At 31.7% G+C, this 27,462-nt stretch overlaps 10 protein-coding genes across 10 annotated transcripts; 7 read left to right on the top strand and 3 right to left on the bottom strand.

Moving 5' to 3' along the window:
• Window positions 1-797: 797 nt before the first annotated feature.
• MET4 (Met4p) lies at window positions 798-2,933 on the bottom strand (the record flags this gene model as incomplete). Its single annotated transcript, XM_064859969.1, has 1 exon — window positions 798-2,933. One exon carries the CDS (start codon window positions 2,931-2,933, stop codon window positions 798-800), a length of 2,136 nt encoding a protein of 711 aa, XP_064713342.1.
• A 1,715-nt stretch (window positions 2,934-4,648) lies between these two features.
• Window positions 4,649-6,475, top strand: LEU4 (2-isopropylmalate synthase LEU4; the record flags this gene model as incomplete). Its single annotated transcript, XM_064859968.1, has 1 exon — window positions 4,649-6,475. One exon carries the CDS (start codon window positions 4,649-4,651, stop codon window positions 6,473-6,475), a length of 1,827 nt encoding a protein of 608 aa, XP_064713341.1.
• A 672-nt stretch (window positions 6,476-7,147) lies between these two features.
• Window positions 7,148-10,636, top strand: INP52 (phosphatidylinositol-3-/phosphoinositide 5-phosphatase INP52; the record flags this gene model as incomplete). The annotated part of the gene is made up of 1 exon (XM_064859967.1): window positions 7,148-10,636. The coding sequence occupies one exon, from the start codon at window positions 7,148-7,150 to the stop codon at window positions 10,634-10,636; it is 3,489 nt and encodes a 1,162-aa protein (XP_064713340.1).
• Window positions 10,637-11,055: 419 nt separating this feature from the next.
• Window positions 11,056-11,883, top strand: PWA37_003439 (uncharacterized protein; the record flags this gene model as incomplete). The annotated part of the gene is made up of 1 exon (XM_064859966.1): window positions 11,056-11,883. The coding sequence occupies one exon, from the start codon at window positions 11,056-11,058 to the stop codon at window positions 11,881-11,883; it is 828 nt and encodes a 275-aa protein (XP_064713339.1).
• Window positions 11,884-12,253: 370 nt separating this feature from the next.
• On the top strand, window positions 12,254-12,919 carry NOP15 (rRNA-binding ribosome biosynthesis protein NOP15; the record flags this gene model as incomplete). Its single annotated transcript, XM_064859965.1, has 1 exon — window positions 12,254-12,919. The coding sequence occupies one exon, from the start codon at window positions 12,254-12,256 to the stop codon at window positions 12,917-12,919; it is 666 nt and encodes a 221-aa protein (XP_064713338.1).
• A 1,419-nt stretch (window positions 12,920-14,338) lies between these two features.
• Window positions 14,339-14,710, top strand: CYB5 (Cyb5p; the record flags this gene model as incomplete). Its single annotated transcript, XM_064859964.1, has 1 exon — window positions 14,339-14,710. One exon carries the CDS (start codon window positions 14,339-14,341, stop codon window positions 14,708-14,710), a length of 372 nt encoding a protein of 123 aa, XP_064713337.1.
• Window positions 14,711-15,213: 503 nt separating this feature from the next.
• DBP2 (DEAD-box ATP-dependent RNA helicase DBP2) lies at window positions 15,214-19,141 on the bottom strand (the record flags this gene model as incomplete). The annotated part of the gene is made up of 3 exons (XM_064859963.1): window positions 15,214-15,560; window positions 16,806-18,049; window positions 18,696-19,141. The coding sequence occupies 3 exons, from the start codon at window positions 19,139-19,141 to the stop codon at window positions 15,214-15,216; spliced, it is 2,037 nt and encodes a 678-aa protein (XP_064713336.1).
• A 627-nt stretch (window positions 19,142-19,768) lies between these two features.
• On the top strand, window positions 19,769-22,543 carry PWA37_003435 (C2H2-type zinc finger protein; the record flags this gene model as incomplete). Its single annotated transcript, XM_064859962.1, has 1 exon — window positions 19,769-22,543. The coding sequence occupies one exon, from the start codon at window positions 19,769-19,771 to the stop codon at window positions 22,541-22,543; it is 2,775 nt and encodes a 924-aa protein (XP_064713335.1).
• A 634-nt stretch (window positions 22,544-23,177) lies between these two features.
• PWA37_003434 (uncharacterized protein) lies at window positions 23,178-25,010 on the top strand (the record flags this gene model as incomplete). The annotated part of the gene is made up of 1 exon (XM_064859961.1): window positions 23,178-25,010. The coding sequence occupies one exon, from the start codon at window positions 23,178-23,180 to the stop codon at window positions 25,008-25,010; it is 1,833 nt and encodes a 610-aa protein (XP_064713334.1).
• A 580-nt stretch (window positions 25,011-25,590) lies between these two features.
• MLS1 (malate synthase MLS1) lies at window positions 25,591-27,282 on the bottom strand (the record flags this gene model as incomplete). Its single annotated transcript, XM_064859960.1, has 1 exon — window positions 25,591-27,282. One exon carries the CDS (start codon window positions 27,280-27,282, stop codon window positions 25,591-25,593), a length of 1,692 nt encoding a protein of 563 aa, XP_064713333.1.
• Window positions 27,283-27,462: the final 180 nt, after the last annotated feature.

The following is a 27,462-nucleotide window of genomic DNA, read 5'->3' as shown; positions in this document are numbered from 1 at the left end:
CTGAAAATCCAATAGATACGCAATTCCGAGGGTAACACCTAAGTGTCTGGATGGAGGATTGGTACAGCCATGTGCGCAGTGGCTCGTATAAGGTATTAAATCTGATTGGAGAATTTCCAGGGAGTGGTAATTATATCAAATCTTATCAAGAGGCCTTTGATTATTGAGAGATATGCCAGGGGTAATCATCTTATTTAAATACATCTTAGTAATGATATTAAGAGTTACTTCTTAATGTCACACAAGAACAACAACAAGAAGTAATAATACTACACCAGGGTTATTAATTAGTGATATATAGAGCTTACGTAAGAGTGTTTATGCTTATACTAATTGATATGATTCATCCCTTTACATACAACAACTCTTACATAATACAAAAGAAAAAAATATGCCCCATTATTACATACTGTAGTATTATATGACTGAAAAATTTCTTTTTTTTGTTATTGCTTTATATTATTGATATGCATATATATACATATATATATACTAATATTGTTAAAATCCCTCCTATTAAGAATTGCTACACATAATTCGTTTTGTTTCATTCATTTTTTACCAACGTAATATTCCTCTCAACATCTACTACAATAAATAGTCCTAACAGGTAAATTGCAATTTTACAATCAATGCTGAATAAGTAAACATTTTTATTTATCTGTTATTCACAATTAAATCCAACATAACAATTTATTTGTTCCCAGAAAGAATTTGAAATATTATTTATTTTCATATAAAATCTATAAGCCTAAGATTATAAAAGAATATAACAGAAAAAAAAGAAAGCATATAAATTAATCCTTTTGAATTTTTTTCAGGAGTTTTTGTTTAATTGACTCCATCTTTTCAGCGCCACCAATCTCACCAGTGAAACTTATTAAAAATTCTTTTAGCAGCTCGTTCTCTGATTCTAATGATTGGATTCTACTTTGTAGTGAATTTGCTAAATTACCCAATTGCTGAATGGTATTCTCCAATTCTTTTTGCTTTTTTTGCTTTTTGTTAGAATCTATTTGAGATAATTTATTGTCATCGCTCTCATTATGAGCAATACCTAGCTGAGGTGATGATCTTTTCTTATTATTCTGTGATTTGCTGGTAGTGAGGACATCAGTTTGAGTGGTTCTATTATGATCAAGATTATGGAATAATGGTTTAAAATCTGGAATATATACGTTATTGTTAGGAAGATAATTACTATCGATAGAATGATCCACAACATTTTTTTCTGTTAAATTATTCATTTCCTGTTTTAGCTTCTGAGTCTTGATAATTTTTTTGTCCAATTTAGCTTTTAGTTCATTAACCTCCTTATTACTTGCTTCGATTAATGACATAATTTCATCTTTACTGGAATGACTACGAGCATCTTTCAAATTGGATACATGTTTATTATTTTGTGATTTGATGCTGTCTGCCAAATGTAACAGTATAATAGAGCATGATTTAATTGGATTTGTATCATGCAATTGATTTATTTTATTTAGCAGTTTTGTCCTATCATAATTTTTAACTGGAAATCTATTACTGTTGTTAAAATGTTGTTGATGATACGCCATAATTGCAGATAAAGAGATAATTTGATCATTAGTAAGTCCAGATTTAATTAATAAATCATTCACAGATTGTGGTATTGTTACACGAGGCAATAATGTGACCAAAAATTCAGTAGACATTTTAGAATAGTCAGGCACTTGAATTTGTGAAATTGTATTATTATTATTATTATTATTATTATTATTATTATTATTATTATTATTATTATTATTATTATTATTATTATCATTTATTGTTGTTGTTGTTTCTATTTCTATTTCTATTTCTGTTTCTTTTTTTTTTTCTGTTATTGATAAAGGTACAGAGGTTGAAGAAATTTGATTTGTAAGGTTACTAGTACTTGCAATATGCTGAGTATTTGTTATATTAGCATTATTATCGGTATGCTGATTAACTGTAGTAGAAGTAACTTCTGGAGAAAATGTAGATACTTCAATGTCTGTATTGTTATTATTACTGTTATTATTACTACTACTATTATTACTATTATTTGATATTAACTTATTATCCTTTTTCGAAGAGCACCTTGATTTAGAATAATCATACTGTGAAGTTAGAAACGTATTTCTTCTCTGTGATAAATAATGAGAATTTTTATTATTATTATTATTATTATTATTATTATTATTATTATTATTATTATTATTATTATTATTATAATTCTTACTACTACTACTACTATTACTATTAATGTTATTTTGAATATTTTCATTTATATTAGCACTATTAATATTATTAATCTTATCATCATCACTATCACCGTTATTATTATTATTGTTATTTAATTTTGGTTTATCTTCATCAGGAAATATAAAGACATCATCGGCAAAAGCACTTAATTCAGCAGCCAACTGTTCATCCAACATAAATGGGTTATTAATAAAGATAGAGGATGGTGAGGAAGTATTATTAGTATTAAAATTATCAGATATATCATTATTACTATTACCATTATTATCAAACTTTATATGAGTATTTCTTTGATTATTTTCATTTAGTATCCAACTATTTAAATTCATAAAATCATGATTAACGTTTGGTAAGAAATTATCGACGTATGCTAATTGTTCTAATAAAATATTTGAAGTAAAGTCATTATTATTATTATTATTATTATTATTATTATTATTCATTGATAAGATAGATTTATCCTTATTCTTATTTCTATTTTTATCTTTATCATGGATATCTTTAACACTATTATTATTAGTATTAGTATTAGTATCTGTATCTGTATCTGTATTGATATTAAATTTTAATTTATCTACTAAATCCAGTTTATTACCATGAATATGATCATCTACCCCATCCTCCTCCTCATCATCAGAGTTACCATATAAAGAAACATAATTTTTCCTATAATCCTGACTCATATTTTAATCAAAACAAAACAAAACAAAACGAAACGAAACGAAAGACCCAAAAAAAAAAAACACAAAAGAAAAAAAAAAAAGGGAAATGTATGTATAATCGACAAGGATTAAATTTAATTGATTGAATAGATAGTATTAATACGAATTGGTTTGCCTAATGTGATGTAACAATATCAAATCTAAAGATCTTTGTCACTTTTATTTTCACTCTCGTGCTCTTTCTGTATATCTTTTATTTTTATTTTTATTATTCCACTGATCTTAATATATTATTAAATTAATAGCTTGAAGGATAAATCTGTTTATAATCCAAATGTGACAAAATATAATGCATTAGGACTAGTAAATAAAAAAAAAAAAAAAAAAAGAAGGCCGATGTCAAAACACATAATATAAACAAACAGAATGTACACAGTTGTTGTATACAAGTTTTTACACAGTTTTCAGTAAAGTTGATCACAAAACACACACACTTTCAATATTTAACAGGTGATAAAAAAAAAAAAAAAGAATAAAAACAAGAAAATAAAACAAACTGTGTGAAAAAAGGAGAAATAAAAAAGAAAAAAGAAAAAAGAAAAAAGAAATTTCCCGTGAACAACACGGACCAACGAATCATAAATCACAAATCACAGCAACGGCGATGGCGGTGGCGATGACAATGGAGATAGTGGCTTCTCCCCTTTTCTCCCTTCTATTTTACTCAACAAGAAAATATTATATAGATGACGTGGGTGTGTGGGTGCAACAACAGCCACAGGGTAATATTTTTCGTTGTTGCCTTTTAGTCCTTTAATCCTTGTTTTGTTTTTGCTTGAGCGGTACCGGAAGGAAGACTTTCTTTTTTTGTTTTATTTTTTTTCCTACTCTTTCTCTCTTTTGGTTGCCGAAGATACGTCATTCTATCTCGCATATATTACATTTATTCTTTGTCTGACCGCAAAACAAGGAGAAAGGAAGTCGCGTTACCCTCCCCAACCACCGGATCGATGGATGGATGGATGAGTCAGTCACAAATCTCTCACAATTCAAAACCAAAGTCCAGTGTTCCTCAAAGCCAGCAAGAGACGGAGTTAAAATCCAAACAGAAAACAACAACAAATCTTTTTTTTATTTTATCTTTTTTTATTTCTTCGGTGTCCACTCCACATCCGCATCCGCATTCTATATAGTCGTTCTCTCCATCTTTCTTAGTAGAATTTCTAATTATCCCTGTGCCGGCCTGTATGACTCACTTGTTCTTGAAATCAAATCTTTGTCTTCAATTACTTTTACTACTATTACTACTACTACTACTATTACTATTACTATCACATAATCTTTTTTCCTCTCTTTCCCTTCTCTTTGTCTTTCAAGATTATAAAAAGTTAAAACATATATATCTAGATTATGTCTTTCGTTCCATTTCTTCTCTCTTAACTTTCTTCCCTCGAGCAGGTTCCTGCTTTTTTCTTTTTTCTTTTTTTCTTATTCACCTTTTATTAAGCTTACTTCCCTCTATGAAATAAATAATAATAATAATAATAATAATAATAATAATAATAATAATAATAATAATAATAATAAAATATAACATAACATAGCTCAGCATAACATAGCATAACATATAAACAAACTGAAATATTTTCGTTGCATTATCACATCTCATATCAGATCTTACATAACCTAACATAACACAACACAACACAATATAATATAACATAACATAAAAAACTATGGTAAAGCAAACTATCATCGCTCTAGCAGAGCATCTCACAAGATCCTCAAGATCCATCCCTCCTTTCAAACCATCCTTCAAAAACATGTTAAAAGACCCATCCAAAAAATATAAACCTTTCATATCTCCAAACATCCAAAACAGAAAATGGCCAAACAACAGAATCACTAAACCGCCCCGTTGGCTTTCCACAGATCTAAGAGACGGTAACCAGTCTCTGCCTGACCCAATGTCTGTAGAACAAAAGAAAGAGTATTTCCATAAACTGATCTCCATGGGCTTCAAAGAAATAGAAGTGGCCTTCCCCTCTGCCTCACAAACCGACTTCGATTTCACACGGTACGCTGTGGAAAACGCTCCAGACGATGTCACCATCCAAGCACTGGTACAGTCACGTGAACATCTGATTAGAAGAACGGTAGAAGCCTTGAGTGGTGCCAAGAGAGCCACCATTCACACATACTTGGCCACAAGCGACATGTTCAGAGAAATAGTCTTCAACATGTCACAGGAGGAAGCCATTGAAAAAGCTGTTGAGGCAACCAAGCTTGTCAGAAAGTTAACCAAGGACGATCCTAACCAACAGTCTACTATCTGGTCCTACGAGTTCTCTCCAGAATGTTTCAGTGATACACCAACAGATTTCGCAGTCAAAATTTGTGAAGCCGTCAAGGCCGCTTGGGAACCTACCGTGGATAACCCAATCATTTTCAATTTACCTGCCACCGTGGAAGTGGCCACTCCAAACGTCTATGCTGATCAAATCGAATATTTCGCCAACAATATCACTGAACGTGAAAAAGTTTGCATCTCAACGCACACCCATAACGACAGAGGCTGTGCTGTAGCAGCCACCGAACTAGGTTTATTGGCTGGTGCAGACCGTGTCGAAGGTTGTATCTTTGGCAATGGTGAACGTACGGGTAACGTAGATATCGTCACCGTTGCCCTAAATATGTACACCCAGGGGGTCTCTCCAAAACTGGATTTCTCCGATATGACCACAATCAAAGAGGTCGTGGAACGTTGTAATAAAATCCCTGTACCACAGAGAGCTCCATACGGTGGTGATCTAGTGGTTTCCGCTTTCTCTGGTTCACACCAAGACGCTATCAAGAAAGGTTTCGCATTACGTGAAAAGAATAAAGCTAATGGTGTCTCAAACGATTTCTGGAGAATGCCTTACTTACCATTGGATCCAAAGGATATCGGCAGAGACTATGAAGCTGTCATTAGAGTCAACTCTCAATCCGGTAAAGGTGGTGCTGCTTGGGTCATTTTGAGATCTCTTGGTCTAGATCTTCCAAGACCAATGCAAATCGAATTCTCCAACGTCGTTCAAAGCAATGCTGATAAGCTAGGCAGAGAATTAAAGGCCGAAGAAATTACAAACGTCCTAAGAGAACATTACAACTACAACAACGAGTATGCCAACACTATTAAACTGATCGACTATGATGTCGTTAAACATGGAAACGAACGCAGAATCTTAACCGGTAAAGTTAAAATTAATGGTAAAGAACATGCTATAAAAGGTACTGGTAATGGTCCAATTTCGTCCCTAGTTGATGCTGTCTCCAAATTATTGAACTGCAGGTTCGCTGTCTCCAATTACACTGAACATGCCTTAGGTTCTGGTTCCTCCACTCAAGCCGCTTCTTACGTCAATCTAACTTACAAACGTGAATCTGATAACGAGAAGTGCTACCAATGGGGTATCGGTGTTGCTGAGGATGTCTCTGATGCATCCGTAAGAGCTATTTTCTCCTCTATTAACAACGCAATTAAATCCGGCGAAGTCTCTATCCCATCTTCCTTTAACTAAGTAATAATAAATACACTATTATTCATATCCTTATACATATACACACATACATACATACATACATATATATATATATATACTTATACTTATACATATCTCAAAATAAAAGAAATAGAAGAAAAAAAAGACAATTATTAGAAAAAGAAGATATTAAAATTTTATGTACCACTATCAATCCATTCATCAAAAATAATCATCACGTTTACGTATTTATGGTATGAATACCTGCGTTTTATCCTGTTTACTTTTTATTATACCCTCTCTATACCTTCTTCCCACTTTCTGCAACTGCCTTTGACTCCTTTTTTTTCATATCTGCGACAATTTTCTGATTTGGTAAGATCTCTTGTGATTTTTTTACTATTTTACAAAAATCCTTCCATTTTCTTTTTTAACCATGATTCATAATATCTTTAAAAATAAAGAAAACAAATAGGAAGAGTGAAGAAGTCTGCTACACAAAAGTTTTACATTAGGTGACAAAGTACGTATATACAATACTCAGACTTACTTTGAAAGATACTTTCTACACTCATTTAATTGTTCTTATCTCTATTATCACAATCGTCCAAACGCCTTGAGTGATTTACAAAACACCACATTGAGAAGAAACTAGCTTCTAATTCCTATTTAATTTTTGTTTCATCGACATCTATTTTCATCTTTCCCTAAATGAGGTTATATGTATCGAATAGACATTCAGAAGATAAAAGAATTGCATTAGTATCCGAATCACATGCATTGATTTTCCAAGCTATAAACGGTTTTGACACCAGATCAAAATCATGTTCATTGACTTTGGTGCCAAGAGAGGAATTGAAAAATCAAGGGTACAAGAGATTAACGTATCGTGAAATATTTGGGTTTATTGGATTGATTGAAGTTGACAACAATATTTTTATTGGTACAATAACAGGTGCCTCAAAAGTGGCATCGCCTATACCTGGAGAAACAGTAAATAAAATCTATGCTGTTGATTTTCATTGTCTAACGGATTCTAGATGGGATTTTATAGATTTGGATTCACAGGGAAGACCATTAGACCAACAATTCAACAACCATGGCAATGAAAGTGATAATGACACCTATAAAACCAATATTGAAGGTTATGATTTAGACAGGTCAGCTTATTCTAATTCTATACCACTGCAACAACACCCCTGTTATCAATACAAAAAATTGTTATCTAATGGTTCATTTTTTTATAGTGCAGATTTCGATATAACATCAATATTACAAGACCGAGGATTGATTAATAGTAAAAAGAAGCATGTGGATAATGAAACGGGCACTGATAATATTAGTTCCACCGAATGTTGTAGAGAAGAATTTATGTGGAATAATTTTATGTTAAGGGAAATAATGCTCTATAGAGACAGGGCTGATAAATCTACACAGAGAATTTTAGATAAAAATAGATTTTTAACTACTATTATAAGAGGCTTTGCAGAGACAGTAATAACTTATATTCAAGATTGGAAAGTTTCAATGACCATAATATCTAAACAAAGTTGGAAAAGAGCAGGTACACGATATAACGTACGTGGCATAGATGACGATGGACACGTGGCAAATTTTGTTGAAAATGAATTTATTTTGTATTCGAATGAATATGGTTATTCATACACACAAGTAAGAGGTAGTGTTCCATTGTTTTGGGAACAGGATGCATCATTAATTAATCCAAAAATTCAAATAACCAGATCAGTAGAAGCTACTCGTGGTGCTTTTGATTTACATTTTCAAGACTTAGCAGCTAAATATGGTACTATACATATTGTTAACCTCTTATCAGATAAACCTTCTGAGTTTGAATTGACTAAAAGATACAGGAGGCAGCTATCTGTATCTAAAAGTGTTAAATTAGATAAACAAGTTCTTCTTACAGAATTTGATTTTCATAGAGAAACATCCCAAGATGGTTTTTTGGCAGCAAGAAAATTAATTCCAATTATAAAAACATCTATATTAAATAACGGATACTTTTCGTTTGATGTAAGAGAAAATAAAATAATTTCAAAACAAAGTGGATGCTTTAGAACAAATTGTTTAGATTGTTTAGACAGAACAAATCTAGTCCAACAATTATTGTCATATGAGATTTTAAAATTATTTCTTACAGATTTTAACATTGTTTCGCAAAGTAGAATTAGCGATAACTCTGAATATATAAAAAAACATAATATTCTTTGGGCAGATCATGGAGATCAAATCTCTCAAATATATACAGGTACTAATGCCCTAAAATCCTCTTTTACAAGAAAGGGAAAGATGTCACTAGCAGGGGCTATATCAGATGCTACAAAGTCAGTTAGTAGATTGTATTTAAATAATTTTGTTGATAAGGGTAAACAGCAGAATATTGATGGGTTATTAGGTAAATTATCTTATCAACGACCAGTAGAAATATTTGATCCGGAGAATACATATATAACAGAAGAATTAAATAAATTTTCTGAAGAATTTACAACGTTCTCTAACATGAATCTATTTGTCGGTACTTATAATGTTGGGGGCAGAAGTAATAAACATGCAGATTTATCAGAGTGGCTATTTCCAATCGGTGATAAATTTAAACCAGATATCGTAGTGTTAGGTTTACAAGAAGTGATCGAGTTGACAGCAAGCTCCATTTTGAATGTCGATTATTCTAAAAATTCACTTTGGGAAAACCTTGTGATGGATTGCTTAAACAAATATGAAGAAAACTATGTTTTACTCAGGGCTGAACAAATGGCATCATTAATTATTCTTTTATTTGTTAAAGAAGATAAAATGAATCATGTGAAACAAGTCGAAGGCTCAACAAAGAAAACTGGGTTTAAAGGTATGACAGGAAACAAAGGTGCAGTTGCAATTAGATTCAATTATTCTGATACTTCATTTTGTTTTGTTAATGCCCACTTATCTGCAGGGGCAAACAATATTGAAGAAAGAGCCAATGATTATCTGTCTATCAGTAAGAATATTTCCTTCACTGGTGGGAGAACTATTGATCAACATGACTCTATTTTTTGGCTTGGTGATTTTAACTATAGGATAGACTTAGATAATTTTAATGTTAGAAAAAAGCTATCTGAACAGCAACCTAACTATATTGAATCATTGTTAAGATATGATCAGTTAACACAAGTATTGAATGCAGGACAAATATTTCCGAATTTTTGTGAACCAACTTTACAATTCCACCCAACTTACAAGTATGATGTTGGGACAGATCTATATGATACCTCAGAAAAAGCGAGAACACCTTCTTGGACAGATAGAATCATATATAGAGGATCAAATCTTCATCCATTAGCTTACTCAGATGCGCCATTAAAGTTAAGTGATCACAGACCTGTGTTTGCAGCATATAGGGTCAATATTGCCTTTATAAATGATACGAAGAAATTATCCTTAATCAACCAATTGCAAATAGACTATAAAAATCAAAAGAAAAATATTCACAAAAACATACAAATACCACAAGGTATAAATGAGAGTAAGGATATATCCTTAGTTGGATTAACCCCTAGATCAGATATTTTCTTGAATAAGAAAGTTAAAGCTTCGAATAATCAAATGAAAGATGGACTTGCCTTAGGAAAACATATAAGTGCTGATTTTTTTGCTCCTAACTGTAAATCAAATTTAAACAAAAATATGATAAGTAATTCGAATGAATCATTGTCAACAACTAACTCCATGGTGTCACCACCACCACCCTTATCAAGAGCTTCTAAGTCTATTAAAAGTACCACAAACATAGGATCAACTAGAGACCCAGTAGAATTGAAACCCTTGAATAATCAATCTTCTACATCTACCACTTCTAATGATAGAGTTAAAAAACCACTGCCTTCATTACCTCCAAGTCGTAAAATTACTTCTTCAATACCTGATAATTCATCGGATGATACATTTGAATATGAAGATTCATTATTGTTGGGCCATGCAATAGATGATTCAGATGATGAATTATCATCAATGTTGGAAATGGTTGTAGATTCATCGTCACCAAGAAAAGTTAGATCAACTAACCCACCTACAAAAGATATACAACAAGAAGTATTACAGCTTTCTTCATCTGAGCCACTATTAGTGAAGGGGAAAATAAAATTAGCACCACCTGTTCCTACCAAAAAGGCATCACTCAAGAAGATAAATATCGAGAAATAAGTATTTCTTTGTTCTTCTCGTTTATTTTTTTCTTCCTTTAGACATGTTAGTATATATGGATAGAAATTTAAATGATACAATTTTATTTTATTAAAAATTCAATATTTCAAAAGATATATTTGCGTAGCATGGAGTTGTCTTACATGAATAAAATTTACATCATGCTGTTTTTTAGTCTTATTTGAGTCATAAGGGATGTTCTTATTTTTTTTTTTTTTTATTTTTTTACTTTCTTTTGAATATTTATTTTTATTTCTTTTTCTAAAACCCTTCGAGCTGTGAAATATTTGGATAATGGAATTTATTATATTTAACAAAACAATTTCTCAGTAAAGTGAGTGCATATGAAAGAAAGCCAAAAGAGCTGTATACGAAAGTAGAAGAGGTACAGCTATTAGAATATAACAAACAACCACAGCATGACCGTCAAAACCATTTATATTGCAAGACATGGCTATAGGTCCAACTGGCTGCCAACTGGTCCTTACCCGGAACCACCAACAGGTATTGAAAATGATGTTCCATTAGCAGCCCATGGTTTGGAGCAAGCAGAAGAACTATGTAAATACATTGAGACTCTAGCAATCAAACCGAATGTTGCCTTCACATCACCATTCTATCGTTGTTTACAGACAATCGAACCTACAGTAAAGGCACTAAACATAGAATTATACGTCGACAGAGGATTAGGTGAATGGTTTAAACCGGATAGAGACGTAATCCCCATACCAGCAAATAATACACTAATCAGCAAATTTTTCCCTGGTCTGATATCTGAAGGATGGGAAGACAGTAAAATGCCAAGTTTGCAAGGTGAAACAGAAGAGGATATTTTTAATCGATGTAAAGAATTCTGGCCAATTTTTATGAAAAATGTAGAGAAGAAGTTTCCTAAGGTTGAAAGTATCATACTTGTAACTCATGCAGCCACCAAAGCAGCTTTAGGGATGAATCTATTGAAATTTCCTAATGCAAGAATGGGAATTGATGAAAAGGGAACTATGATCAGAAATGGTAGTTGTTCACTAGATAGATATGATCTGATTAAAGATGGTGGAAGTGAAGATTTTTATTCTAGTGAATGGAAATTAGTAATGAATGGAAATACTTCATTTTTGTCCAAAGGTGAAGAAATGAATTGGAATTTCAAGAATAGGTGGGAAGCTGGGTCAGATGCTGATATAAAATCAAGAAAACATAACAACATAGAGATGTCAAATGCTGAGGTTAAAAGTAAGCTTGAATAGGAAATTGATATAAGGCAGTTGGATATATTAGAAGCAATTATATACATATATATGTATAGGCATTATAGATAAACGGTATTTCTGTTTTATTAGATTATGTATACACATTTATGGCATAGTTGAAAGTATGTTCGTAGATCACGATTGAAAAGTAAAGAAAATTTTTTTTTTTTTTAATTTGTAAAAGACTTAAAGATAAAAAATTTAGCGATGAGGTAAATACTCACAGAAAAAGAAAATGCTACTGAAGTTAAATGTGCATTATACACTATAACAATTAAAAACAGTGTATTTTTATATAGATACAGATCAAATTGTTCACAATAATTGAATAAGCCAGAGACTGAATAGTTACAAGAATAAGAGCAAAATGGTAAAATTGACCAATATCAAAAAACAAGAAAAAGAAGAAAAAACCCCTGTACAAAAAGTAGAAGAAAGTGATAATGAATCATTTTCATCGTCATCTTCATCTTCAGAAGATGAAATAATGGAAGGGTTATCTGATTTAGAAGAAGAAGTCAATGCACAACAACATACAATTAAGAAACTAGATCCAAGCAAGAAAAAAAAAAAAAATAAAGATGAAGCACAAGAAAACAATTTGAATGGTAAGGGCAAAAAGAATACAAATGAATATTCCTCAATCATTTATGTTAGTAGATTGCCAAATGGTTTCTATGAGAAGGAATTAAGTAAATATTTCTCCCAATTCGGGGATTTGAAAGAAGTTAGATTAGCTAGAAATAAGAAGACAGGCAATTCGAGACATTATGGGTTCATAGAATTCGCTAATAAAGATGATGCCAAGATTGCACAAGAGACTATGAATAATTATTTGTTGATGGGACATTTATTACAGGTTCGTCTAATGGAGAAGGGGTCAAAAATCGAAAAACTTTATAAATACAAGAAGAGATCATTTAATGAAAATAAATATAAAAAGAGTAAAAAGGAGATTGAAGAGGCATCTGATATCAGACATAAAGAAAGAATGGATAAATTAGAGAAATCTGGAATTGATTTCAAATGGTAAAAAAAAAAAGAAGTGCACATTATCGAAAAAATAAGGGTAAATTAGAATTAAAATAAGAAAAAAAAACAAATATTGTTAACCTTTCCATATTGTATATGTTGTATATTGTAAAATATTTGATAAAACTTAAAACCTAGTGATTGTTTCGTTTTTTTTTCCTTTTCACACACATGCTTGCGTTTGTTCTTATTTACTAGTAGATGGTTTACATGTTGTATTTCTTACAAATGTATTATTGAAGATCCATAGAATAGACCGATATTTATTTATTGCGGAGCTGTATATTACATATCAAAGTATATATAGAATATCTTTGTTGTTTTTTTGTTTTTTAACACTCCTATCAACAAGAAAAAAAAAAGGATCAGAGCAATTAACTTCCTGCTAAAATAAAAACAAGTATGTATATGCATTTGTCCTTTTGCTACAGAAAATATAGCGATTTAAATGACAGGAAGAAACTTCAATTACGTAGATTGGTATATGATTTCGCATAATAATATAGGGAATGTGGATTAAAGAATTCCTTCGCCCTTCCCCTCCTTCCGGATTTAAACGGAATTCCTGTTCTCACAACCCCAAAGCCGCCAATTTGTTCGTCTTTGTTGTCTCCGTTTATTTTCATATTTGATCTTGTTTCGTTTTTTATTTTTTCTTTTTTTTGTTTGTTTCTTTGTGTCTTTTGCTTGTATTTTTCGTCGAGGATTTCTTCTTCCTGTGCTCTCGTATAAAGAAAAAGGGAAAAGAAAAAATCGAATTGAATCGGACTGAATTTAACTTTACTAATTGAAAAAAAAAAAAAAAAAAATGGAGGGGGAGGGAAATTTTATTATTCTTCGTCTTTTCTCTCTGTCTCCTTTCTTTCGAAATCTCCGTTAAAACCCGAAGTCGAGCAAAAACAAAGAAAATTACAAACATTAATTATAGTGGATATGACACTACTTCTCAAACAAGGGTATATGATGAATGAGAGAGGCAGAGTATGTAATACTCTGCGTGTATGTGTGTGGCCGTCTCCATCTCTATCTTTTTGGTCTTTTTCTCTCCCGTTACCTTCGACCATAGTAATAATATCTTCCCTCATCGTATCGGTCCGAAATCTATGGATAAAGAAAGAAAGCAAAAAAGAAAAAAAAAAACTAAAAACACGGAAAAAGAAAAGAAAAGAATCGAGAAACTTAAAACTAATGTGAAAATTTTTGCTTCTTTATTTTGAGTTCGCTTAATATTTAAACACTACCTAAACTTGTCTGTCTCGATCTTGCTACGTATTCTTGCGTCCCGTAGTTCTGATTTAGATTACGTAAACCTTTTCCTGCAACAGCACAACACCAAAGAATCAAGAAACCACAAACAAGGATTTAATAAATAGAAATAAAAAAAAGAATAACCTAGATATACACAAAAAAAAAAGGAAAAATGGCTGTCACTCTATACACTTATGAAGAAGTTGCTAAACATAACAAAGTTGAAGATGCTTGGATAGTGATTGATGGCAAAGTCTACGATATAACTAATTTCTTAGATGAACACCCAGGTGGTGAAGAAATCATTTTTGAAAATGCTGGTGGTGATGCTACTGAAAGTTTCTTAGATATTGGCCATTCTGATGATGCTATGAAAATCTTAAAAGGTAAATACATTGGTGACATGGATCCAAATAGTAAACCTTTGTCTAAGAAGGAAACTCAACCAGCTGAAACTGTCAAAAAATCCGAAGGTAGTCCAACTTTTGCTATGGTCTTATCTATTGCTTGTTTGATCATTGGTTACTACGTTTTAAATAACTAAACAAGCGAAGCACTTTTTTCTCTCTTTCATTTATATTTTCTGAAAACAAAAAACAAAAACAAAAGAAAAGCACACAGAAACAACATACACATATTAAAATATTTCCATTATGCTGCAATGTGTATATGTACAACAACAGCATCTATACAAAATATACATCCATATTTCAACTAATATAATGCATTACATGACCTATATTTAATTATAAATACCAGTTTACAATATTTCTTTAACTATTATTTATTTCTTATATATTATTTCTTTATTTATTTTATATATATTTGTTTGATTTAACATACGTCTTGTTATAAAGATTACTATCAATTTATACTTTTAATAATAATAAAGTTACCATCATTATTTTCTTGTTTTTTTTTTTTTGTTTTCTATCAACACAAATGATTTATATCATAAAATAAGTGAAAAAAGTCTAATATACAGGTTTTGGATAGATATATAAATACATATACACATATATGTTGAGCTTTTCCTTTTCTGTAGATTTAACGTCTGCCAGCCCAACCAGAATCTCTTTGTCTATAACCACCATAACCGCCACGGCCACCATAGTTACCTCTACGATAACCACCATTACTGTAACCACGGCCACCATATCTTGGATGTGGACCTCTTGGTCTCCTATCATATTTCAATAAATCCTCTGGAACATTTTGTTTGGCTTCTCTCATGATAGAAATTAATGGAGCACCAAGTGATTTGTTTTCTTCTGTGAAGAAAGAAATAGCAGTACCTTTAGCACCAGCTCTACCAGTTCTACCAATTCTATGAACATAATCTTCAATGTTACCTGGCATATCATAATTAATAACGAAATTAATACCTTTGACATCTGATTCAATAAATATGCAAATAAAATAAATTAATAAAGAACTTACCTAGAACATTTGGAAGGAAAAGTTTATTTTGTTAGTATATTCAGTTTCTCTCATGTATTTTTTTATTGATTTTTATGATGTTATTATATAAACCAAATTAATTTACAAAAACATCATAGTTTCACTGCAACTTTTCTTTCATTTTTATCATCTTTCTCATGTAAAAATAGTTGAACACATTTCTTGCCTATTCTACTGTAATCTCTTCTACCATATCTTCTTAATCAGAAGCAATACTATAATTTATACAGTGATGGGAAAAAATATTTATTTCTATTACGAAAAATAAAGATAAATATTATACAGACTAATTTTTGTAAAATAAATATTCATTCTTACCCCCTCCTATTATTTTTAATAATCTTTTATTATTATTAACTGTCCATTTTAGATTGTCGATCAAAGAAACAGCAATCAAGTAACAATAATAAAATAACATAAAAATAAAAATAAAAAAAAAAAAACAGGAAAAAGAAAGATAAGGAATGAATATAAACAGAAATTACAATTATTTCAAACTACTATAGAGGTTAAAGAAAAGATCATCGTCGTTTCGATAATATTATTCTATTTATTTTTTGCTTTTCTCTTTCTCCACCCGCAGCATTAATCTTCGATATATTATCACCATATAAAACACATAAAACAAATAAAATAATAGAAGCCATATTCACCTGTATTTTGCTTCAAACGACAATCAACTTCTTTCAATATCAAGTTCTAATATTTAAATGCATTACCTGAAAAGAAACCTGCTGTAATACGACATGATGATTTATTTGTCTGATAAATTTACAATATTCTCATATTATTTGCCTTTAATATCACCGTTCAAAAAATAAAAATAATAGATGAAAACAAAAAATAGATATGCTTGAGAATAAACTCACCATGTCATTCAACATCTTTCCATCAAATGCATTCTACCTCATCAGAGTTGTACTCCTCAGTCATAGTAGTTATATGATAGTCATATATAATATTCATTCATATTTTCCTCACTGTACAAAAAATAAAAAAAAAATTAGGCAGGATCATATGTATCCAACATAGAGTGTGCATAATTGTATCGTTAATCATTGTTAAAAATTGGAATATTATCATTTTATCATTTAATAAATTGTCCTTAATAGAGATGAAAAAACAAATGAAAGAAAAGTTAGTAACACACATAAAAATTAAAAAAAAAGTTAACATACCAATACCTCTAGCTGCAACATCAGTGGCAACCATAATTGGAGATCTTCCGGATCTAAATTCGTTCAAAACCCAGTCACGCTCTCTTTGATCTTTATCACCATGAATAGCTAAAGCTGGCCAACCATCTTCTCTTAAATATTTGGTAATATCGTCACAGGTTCTCTTGGTAGATGCAAAAACTAAAATCTTAGATTCCTTATCTTGTGACGCAGTCTCCAAATGCTTAACTAGACGATCTCTCTTTTCAAAATCAGTAACCACTTCAACTAATTGAGTAATATTATGGGATGCAGCTAACTCTAAAGATCCAATTTGAACTTGGATTGGATTACTCAAATAATCAGCAGCTAATTGCTTAACTTCTTTTGGCCAGGTAGCAGACCACATTAAAGTTTGTCTATCAGGCCTAATTTGGTCGACAATCTTTCTAATTTGTGGCTCGAACCCCATATCCAACATTCTATCAGCTTCATCAAGAACTAAATAGGTAACTCTCTTCAAATTAGTCTTACCTAATTCTAACATATCGATTAATCTACCTGGAGTGGCAATTACGATTTCAGCACCACGATGTAAATCTCTTATTTGTTGACCACGAGGAACACCACCATAAACACAAGTGTTTCTGATACGAGAACTGTGACCAAATTTGGAACATTCCTTTTGAATTTGAACAGCTAACTCTCTGGTTGGAGCCAAGACTAAAACAATTGGACCATCACCTGGCTGTAATAGAGGTTGCGCATTAATATGAACAATACCTGGTAAACAGTAGGATAGAGTCTTACCGGACCCAGTAGCAGCAATACCGATCATATCTCTACCAGACAAAGCCATTGGCCAACCTTGACATTGAATACCGGTAGGTTTTTCAAAACCTTCAGCTTTAACTTCTTTTAACACATAATCTGGGAATCCAGCTTCATCAAAGGATGTAATTGGTTTAGGAATATTAGAACCGGATACAGTCATTTCATTTTCTTTTCTAAATTGTTCGATTTCTTTGTCTGATCTATTTCTAACGGACTCATGTTCAACATAGAAATTTTTTTCAAATGTTGGTAAGTTTGGTAATTCAACGTCCCAATTTGGTTTTACCAATTCTTGTGGTTTAGATAAATTGGACGATCTAGAATTGTAGTCACCACGGCCACCACCGAAACCCTTGCCACGGTGATTATAGGAATTAGCGTCAGAGGCCCTACCACCACGGAAATCACCACCACGATGATTATAATTAGATCTGTTAAATTGTTGGTTTCTAGGATAAGTCATATCGATCTATAATCTGTATATATTTATGTACGGACGTATATATATAGCTTATTGTTGTTTTATTCTTGACTTTTCAATAAATATACACAGTAATAAAACCGTAAGTGTTGTATGATGAATGAAACAAGAAAATAGAATAAAAAAAGGAAAACACTAAATAAACTCAATAATCTTGAAGAAGACCCAAAATCACCAAGCTTCAAATTTCAAGCAATGGTATCTCTTTATATAAATAATGAAAAAATAACAAATAAAAAATTTTTCTTTTATTTTTTTGTTGCAGTAATTTTCTTTTTTGAATATTTTTTTTTTCTTTTAATAAAGAAACAAAAGAAAAAATATAATTCTTCTTTGCTCATCGCCCGTACACCACACTGAATAACATAATCAAATGAATGAAATAGTAATACATCAGTGTAGTGTAGCATATTTATGATATGATCAATATTTTTGGTATTATTATCGTATGTATTAATAATGATTTATACGTATTATATAGTACATGAGAAATTGCAGTGTATGAAGTAAAAAGTCTTCTTCGCTATTACCTAGTATAAAGCAAGTCAATGGCCATTGCGGTTGTTATTGTTATTATTCGTTATTTATAATTTTACATCTCTCTTATTCTTTGTGTGAATTTTTCTTCTACAACATCACATAAATCCATTAAATCTTGCAACCCTTTTTTTAAAGCATCAACAGCAGTGATATCACCATATGTTTGGATTCTAAGATTTAAAAAGTCTTCAGATGGATGTGGTATAGAATAACCACAAAACTCGACTTCAGGATTCTTCATAATCATATAACGTAAAGCATTACCTAATGTATGATCTTCATTAGAAATCTGGAATGATGCAGATGTACCATCCTCTGAGGTAGCTTGAGGTAAAATTCTAATTTTTTCTTTATCTAGTTCTTCTTCTTCTTCTTCTTCTTCTTCTTCTTCTGTTTTAACATGCTGGTTTTGTGAAGGCAAACCAGCTGTAGATTCACCACCTTCCATCACAACATCTTCATCTTCCTTTTTGTTCTTTTTGTCTACAACACCACTACTCATTGTTTAATAATTATGTTTTGTATCTCGATAACTTTTACTTGTAGTTTTCTTTTCTTTTCTTTTTTTTTTTTTTTTGCAGTTATGTATAGGTAATATATCTTCAATCAAATAGCTTCAACAAATCTGTCTTGTTTGTAACAATTCATTTGAACAGTGACACAGGATCTATTAAAATCTTGTTTTGTTATTTCATTTTCTCTGAGGATTTGGTTCTTTCTACATTGAAAAGAAAAAAAAAATTTGTTGTTTGTTCAGTCTATTACCCGGAAATAAAAATCTGTTTCCATGACAACTTGCCGTTTTGGAAGAAAAAGCAAAAAAAAAAGAAATTTTTTTCTGTTTCGTTTCTTTTTTCTTGTTGATAAGAATCGAAACAAATTTATCAGTTGGGAAAGTGAATGGGAACTTGATTGGGTAAATAAACATTGCATTGAACGATACTACTATACAAGGTGAATACTGCTCTTACTTATACTCGCTGTTATTTTTTGTTTTTTTATCAATTTAGCTGAACCAAACAATCTGTAAATTGGTGTGACAATTTTTTATACGGAATATAAGAGAGCAAGAAAGAAAATTTTTTATATCATCAGTTTTTTAAAACATTAGCTCCTTCTTTCTTAATATATGTCACCAAGAAATATAGATTCCAATAGGTATAATATCAATAGTTTTAGAAGAGAATCCATCGGTGATTTTATGACTTTGAGTCATCTTCCTCCCACTTTAGCACAAGAATCCTCCCTAACACCATTTTTAACCGATACAAAATCTGAGAAATCTACTATAAACACCATAGACACAAATACAACTAATATAGATAAAAATCTAAATTCAAATACTAATCTAAGTTCAAATTCAAATGAAGATTCGAAACCAAAAAATATGATTAACAATAAGACTAATTCTAATAATACCAAGAAATTACCTTCCTTATCTCAAAGTTTTAATTCAATTGGTGCCGGCATCAATGTAAGCAACCCCTTATTATATCAACAAGGAAGTAATTCTGTTTCAACGGTAACAACCCCAACAGGAATTGTTTCTAACGCAAGCACGCCCACCACTACTGCCAAAGCACCATCTACTTCTGGATCCGCATCCATTTCTACTACCATTTCAACTGGTAATACAACTACAACTACTGCAACTACCCTTCCAAGTAGTGGTTTTAATATTAGCAACGGCTATTCTTTCCAACCATTAGCAGGTTCTTCTCAAAAGAGGGATTCGATTCTTATTGAACCAAGGGACTCTTCTTTACCTTCTCCACAAATTGCACCTACAAGTTCAAACACAAATTTGAACCCTAGCGATCCAATTACGGGGACTCATAATGAATTGGATTATTTTCAACAATCTGGATCAACCACGAATTATCAAATAAGTAAAAAGAATGATGCAATTAACAACAGTAATAATAGTAATAATAGTAATAATACAAATACTTCTATTGGTGACCCTAGTATTGCACATCCGCCAGGCAATGTCTTAGGTAGTAAGAATTTATCACAATATAATATGAAACCACCTGCAATGTTGCCATCAACAAGTAATACAATTAAATCATCTAGTGTTAGTACAATTGTACCAGCTTCCACCACAGAAAACAGTGCCAATTCTAATAATAATACTAGTATGTCTTCAACAAACACAACAACATCTACGACAACTGCTAGTACTACCATAAATAATACCAATAATGGTAATAATAGTAATAATAATAATATGTACTCTAGTGGCATATTATCTAGATTACCCAGTACAGTTTCTAATTTTGAGTTTGATCCGTTTATAAATAATTCAAGGCGTGATTCAATTAAGTACACTAATGGTCCAGAGGATTTTAATGATTTCATCTTTAGTAGATCAAGAAATTCTTCAATTAGAACTTCGATGGATGTACCTACTCTGCCTCTGCCAAATACAACGCATCCATCTAATATTATTAACAATTCAAACATGAGTACCCAAAGAAATAATAGTATTCATTCTATTGGTAGCAGTACAATGAATAGTTTCAACCATCAAACAACTTTGCCATCACAGATCTTACCTGTAAATCACACTACAGGCCAATTGTCAAATATTCACCCATACCTTCATCAACAAAGTGCACCTTTGTATCCGTCTGGACTATCAAGGGTCTCTTCTGTTATGGATTTATCAAACACTTGGGAAAATGATCCAAACAAAGTATTGACTCAGTCATTTAATAATGGTACTGCCACCACCACTACCACCAATAACAATAATAATATTTCTATAACTGATCCTAAATTAAGTAGTGATTTATCCTTCTCAAATGATATGAAAAAGAATGAGCAAGTAAACAAGAGTAAGATTCATGGAAAAAGCAGTGATGATAAAAATATAAAGAATGGAAAAGATTTTAGCCCTGAGAATGGTAATAATAATAATACAATCAAAAAAGTTAGAAAATCAAAAACAACAACTAAAAAGGCTTTAATTGGTAAAACTGATAATATTTTAAACACAAATACATTGGTTCAGGAGAATTCTGTTAAGATCCATTCATCACCTTTGCAGTTATCAAAGCCGGTATCGAAGGATGATAAAGATCCAAGACAATTATTAGGTTCTACAAAAATTGATCAGTTGATGCTTATCCTTGAAGCTAGAAAGAATGGTATTACAGAAAAAATTACCACAACAAAGGATGGTGAGTTGATCTTAAGTGAGCATTCTGGTGTTATCCCAGATAGAGCTACTTTAGTTGGTGGTGTGGAGAAACCAATAGGTGTCAACGGTGTTAAACAACATGAATGTTCGATATGTAAGAAGAAGTTTATTCAAGTGACCCATTTGGAAGTACATATGAGATCACACCGTGGAGAAAAACCATTTGAATGTAGTTGGTGTGGTAAAAGATTTACTCAAGGTGGCAATTTAAGAACACATCAAAGGTTACATACAGGCGAAAAACCTTATGAGTGTGATATTTGCCATAAGAAATTTGCTAGAAAGGGTAATTTGGATGCACATAGGGTGATTCATAGAGACGTTAAGCCATATGTTTGTAAATTGGATAATTGCTTTAAATCTTTCACTCAATTAGGTAACATGAAATCACATCAAAACAGATTTCACTTAGAGACAGTAATGTATTTGACTAAAAGAATGGCAGATCTGGATTCTACTCAAACAATATCAGAAGAAGAAAAAACATTATTAGATTATTTTGCATCTGTTTATAAAAATTCTAATAAAGGTATTAGGGGTAGAGGTAAAAGTAAGTATAAAGAAGATTCTCAGCCATTGAACGACAATATACCGACGACAGAAAAGCAAGATATTAACAGTACCGGGAAATTAGACGATAGGAAAAATATAATATCACAAGGTTCTGTCCAATTTAAAATGGTTGACTACGATAAATAGGTAGAAAAGTACCAACTTTTGCATTTATAATCTTTCTGATATGGAATAGGTTTTTATTACTCATTATATGTATACATTATAAGAAACACTTCTTATTTTTAAAAATATATGTATAAACAAGTAAGTTCATACACACATACATGCATATATGATTGTATATATATATTTATATATATGTAAATATAATTGAAGAATCGCACATCTGGTATCTTAAAATTGGCTTATGAGCCAGCTATATATCTATATGCAGTATAAAATAGGACAGCATAATATTAATGAACATTAGTATTCATAAATTTACATAACTATCGTCTTTTGGTTTCTTATCCCTATATTAGACGTCTATATGTATGTGCATTTGTATATATGTGTGTTTGTACAACTTTTTATATATCTGTTGCCTTTTTTTTTTGAAGGGAGCACGACTCATCTTCCTATAGGAAGACAGACACATGAGTAAAGTTGGTTATACTAACTAAAAATTTGTTTTGTAACAGAATTAGAGAGTAAATATTTTTGAAGACATATGGATATAGGTGAAAATCCATCGAAAAGGTCCAAATATTTTATTTTTATAGTATAGTTATTAAAATATAAAGGTTGAAAACTCCAAATAAAGTGCAGATAAAATTCAATGAATTCAAGAGGTTATGATAATGGTCTAATGCCACCAAATGAAGCAATTCCTGTGCATGGAACTAATTTGGTGGATACAAGAAGATATTCACCAGAAGTTGATACAAATGCGAACTTGGAAAATGAATCTGAACCGCTAATTTCTAGTTCAAAAATAAATCATCCTGGAAAATCGCACAGACAACTGGGAACTAAGATACCAGCCTCTGATTCGTATAATAGTGTGTCACAGAATAGACTAGGTGAAAGAAATAATATCAACCAGAGAGAGGAAGATTCTGAGCAATATTCCGGGCAGAGTGAAAGAGTGGAGACTCGTCAAAAGTATTTATTGTTTTTGCGTAATTGGAGGTGGTTTTTACACTTAGTTATATTTATTAATATTCTTTTCCTTGTTTGTGTTCTTGTTAGTGAGTTTTTTGTTGAATTGTTTCCTCCATCTAGTAGAAATGAGTCGTTTGACAATTTTGTTTTATTAGTGATAGCTTTAAGTGGGAACTGTTTTAACGTATGGTTTACTGATATTGGGTTACTTTCTACAATAGATTGTAAAATTAATACCCTGTTATTTGTAGTTCCCATAATTGATATTTTGATACTTTCTAGTACTCAATATACAAGATATAGGATGAGTGGTCTAACATTGACTGTTTTTAGTTGGTTGATATTGACTTTTGCCTTAAATTTAATACAATCATACAAGTTAAAGGGTTATGCTAATCAATTAAATGGTATTTTTAATCAAAATAGACATACTATGAAGGAATGGTTAATAATAGGTTTTCGAAATGCATGCAAAATTATACTGCTACTTCTACTAATTTTGAATACTTTAAATACATTGCTTTTCACTATTGACACCCATAACATGAATAAACCTAATCGTTATTTCTTTATTGGCCAAGATCATAGAAGAACGATACATTTAAGATGTTATGGATTAGATAATGTTGATTCAACGCAACCAATTATTATCTATGAGCATGGTGGAGAAGAAACTTCTTATAAATCTGGTAGATGGCTTGAGGAGTTATATCTTCTTGGTCATGTTGAAAGGATTTGTATGTATGATAGAGTAGGATACGGATTGAGCGATTCTGTTTCTATGCCCTGGTCTCTTAAGGATTCGAGTGAAGCGTTAAGGTATGCATTAGTGGAAGATATGAAACTGAATGGTCCCTTTTTAGTCATTGGATATGACTATGGTGGTCTTGTTGCAAGAACCTTTGTGGGTGATAATAGGGAGTTATGTTCTGGATTAATGTTGATCGAATCTTGGCATGAAGAACTTCTGAAGAAAAACTATCTTTCAAGGTTGTTTCCTGGAGATGGTCGTGATGATGATGATGGGAACGATAAAGGTTCTCTTAGTGATAGTCAATTAAGTCTTAGACTTATTGAAAAAGAGATTGGGAAGAGGAAAGGTTATAAGATTTGGTGGCATGGACTTTGGTCAACAATTGGGTTAGATTCGCATTATTCATGGCTTATCAAACGTCGTGGGTCGAGCGAAAGACTGGTTGGTAAAGACATGATACATGAAGGTAAGTTTTTAAGAACAAAATTTGCAGAAACTTTAACAAGTTCATTATTAAGTTATAGAGATATTTTGCAATCTAACGAAAAAATAAGAAATGTTAAATTAAGTGTTGTCAGTTCAAAAGAGATGATTAAAAAATCCTCATTATGGGGAGATTGGCAAAGACAACTTACAAAAATTTCTACAAAAGTTAAGGAATGGAAAATTGTGGACGGTGAACATGAATTTTTTGAAAATAATAATGCTAAAGAACTTGTACAAGCTGTTCTTTTAAGACTTCTTGAAGAGTGAATTATATAATTGATAATATTAGGTACATTTTAATAGTATTTTTGATAATATTCTAACGTTTTATGATACTCCGATAGCGTTATATTTATTGTCATAATTTGTTTATTTAATATATATATATATATATGTATGTATGTATATAATAGTTTAATGAATATAATGTTTGACTGTTTATTTGTTTATTCTTAACTAATAACAGAACTTTATGAGGAACTAATAAAAAGACTTTTGTTAAGTAGAGGAAAGTTTGGTTTTGTTTTCTGTACTTTATATCCAAATAAATAGTTCAGAAAGTCTTTCTTTTGCCATAATATGAATAAGTATATATATATGTGTATTAGTTAAAGAATTATACCCTTTAATATGTATATTAAGTTTCAATAAAGCGATGTAGTGTACGTTTTTGTGAGGGTTTATATCAGTTTTGGTTCAGGCAGATGAAGAAGTTGCTAAAATAAATACTAAAAGAGAAAAAAAAAATAAGCACTAAAAGAATATATAAATATAGATGTATATACACATATATCAATGGATAAACTTGAGACATACTAACATCCAACATGTTATAATCTTTCACATCTCATAACTTGCTTGATTCATTTAAGCTAGAAATGTATTCATTACTGTTTGAGGTGATGGTGACAATTTCATCATACAATAAAGAAGTTAAGAATTCACTAAAATTTTCACCTATAATCTCAGGTAAGAAATACTTAGCTGCTACAGCAAATTTATTCTTGTCACCAACGGGACTAGAGGCTTGCAATTTTGCCACTTGTTCATTTAAGATCTTGGAAGTTAATTCAGCAGTGACTCTTTCGCCAGTGTCACTTAAAGTGGCACCATGTTTTACCCATTGGTATAATTGGCAACGAGACACCTCTGCAGTAGCAGCATCCTCCATTAAATTATTGATTGGAACACAGCCGGAGCCTCTTAACCAAGCTTCCATGTATTGCAATCCAATATCCAGATTTTGTCTAATACCATCAATGGTGATTTTACCGTCAATGATGTTAGTGTTGGTTAATTCACTTGAACGAAAATCAGAAAGATCGGGGATGTTATAGATTTGGTTCGGTGTTCCCATGTTGATGAACACATCGTTACAAATCGAGGCTAAAGCAGGGTGGGCAATCCAAGAACCGTCATGTCCCTTGGCCAGTTCTCTCAACTTGTCGTTACGAACTTTGCTCATCGCAATTTCATTAGCCTCAGGATTGTCTTTGATGGGGATATGGGCAGCCATACCACCCATAGCGTGGACACCTCTACGATGGCATGTGTTAATCAACAATCTGACGTAGGCGTCCATAAAGGGGGAGGTCATAGTGACTTGGTCTCTATCCGGTAAAAGATGTTGGGGTAAGTTTCTTAATCTTTTGATGGTAGAGAAGATGTAATCCCAACGGCCACAGTTCAAACCACTTGAGTGGTCTCTTAGTTGGAAGATGATTTCCTCCATTTGGAAAGCGGCAGGTAGAGTTTCGATCAGAACGGTGGCTCTGACGGTGCCCCGTGGGATGCTTAGGTAGTCTTGTGCGACACAGAAGATATCGTTCCATAACTTAGCTTCAAGATGGTGTTCCATTTTGGGCAAATAGAAATATGGACCTTTGCCGATTTCAAGCAACTTGTGGGCGTTATGAAAAAAATATAGACCAAAATCGAAAATTGAGGCACTCATTGGTTCATTATCGACTAACAAATGTTTTTCCACGAGATGCCAACCACGAGGTCTGACGATCAAAGTTGGGAGTGCAGAGATATCGTTGTTCAATCTGTACTCTTTACCTTTTGAAGAAACGAAATTAATTTGGTTCCTGATGGCGTCAAAGAGATTCACTTGGCCATAGATGATGTTGTTCCAGGTTGGAGCCAGGGAATCCTCGAAATCAGTCATATACGTTTTGACGTCTGAGTTCAGTGCGTTGATCAGCATGTTTCTTAGTGGTGGGCCGGTGATTTCCGTGGACCTGTCGATCAGGCCAGGGGCTGGGATAGCGCCTTTCCAAGAGATGTCATTTCTAATATTTGAGGTCTCTTCAAGGAAATGGAATTTATAAGAGCCAGAATCCAAACCATTTTGGACGATCTGTCTTTTGTTTAGTAGATCTTTACGTCTTTCGTTAAAGGTTCTGTGTAGAAGAACGATGAATTCCAAAGCATCCTTAGTTAAGATATCCTTTGGAGTAGTAGTAGAAGGTGGGAATTGCGGGCTGGAGTCGACAGTGACTTGCAGTTGAACACTTTTTAAATTTTTCTTGACCATTTGTAATAGTACTAGATTAATTTTTAACTTCTTTTCTTTTCTTTTTTTTTTGGTTGTTGTTTATTGTCACCTTTTCTTTTATTTGGGGAAGAATACGCGCGAGGATGAAGATACAATAAATGAGACTCGAAGAGGTGCTTTAATACAACAAGAAAACATTACAAGAAGTTATGTGAAAGA

This window comes from Arxiozyma heterogenica, assembly GCF_036370985.1.
Source record: "Arxiozyma heterogenica strain weizmannii chromosome Unknown scaffold_27, whole genome shotgun sequence".
Classification (NCBI taxonomy): Eukaryota; Fungi; Ascomycota; class Saccharomycetes; order Saccharomycetales; family Saccharomycetaceae; genus Arxiozyma; species Arxiozyma heterogenica.
The sequence above is the reverse complement of the archived record's forward strand: the minus strand, read 5'-3'. Positions and strand labels throughout refer to the sequence as shown.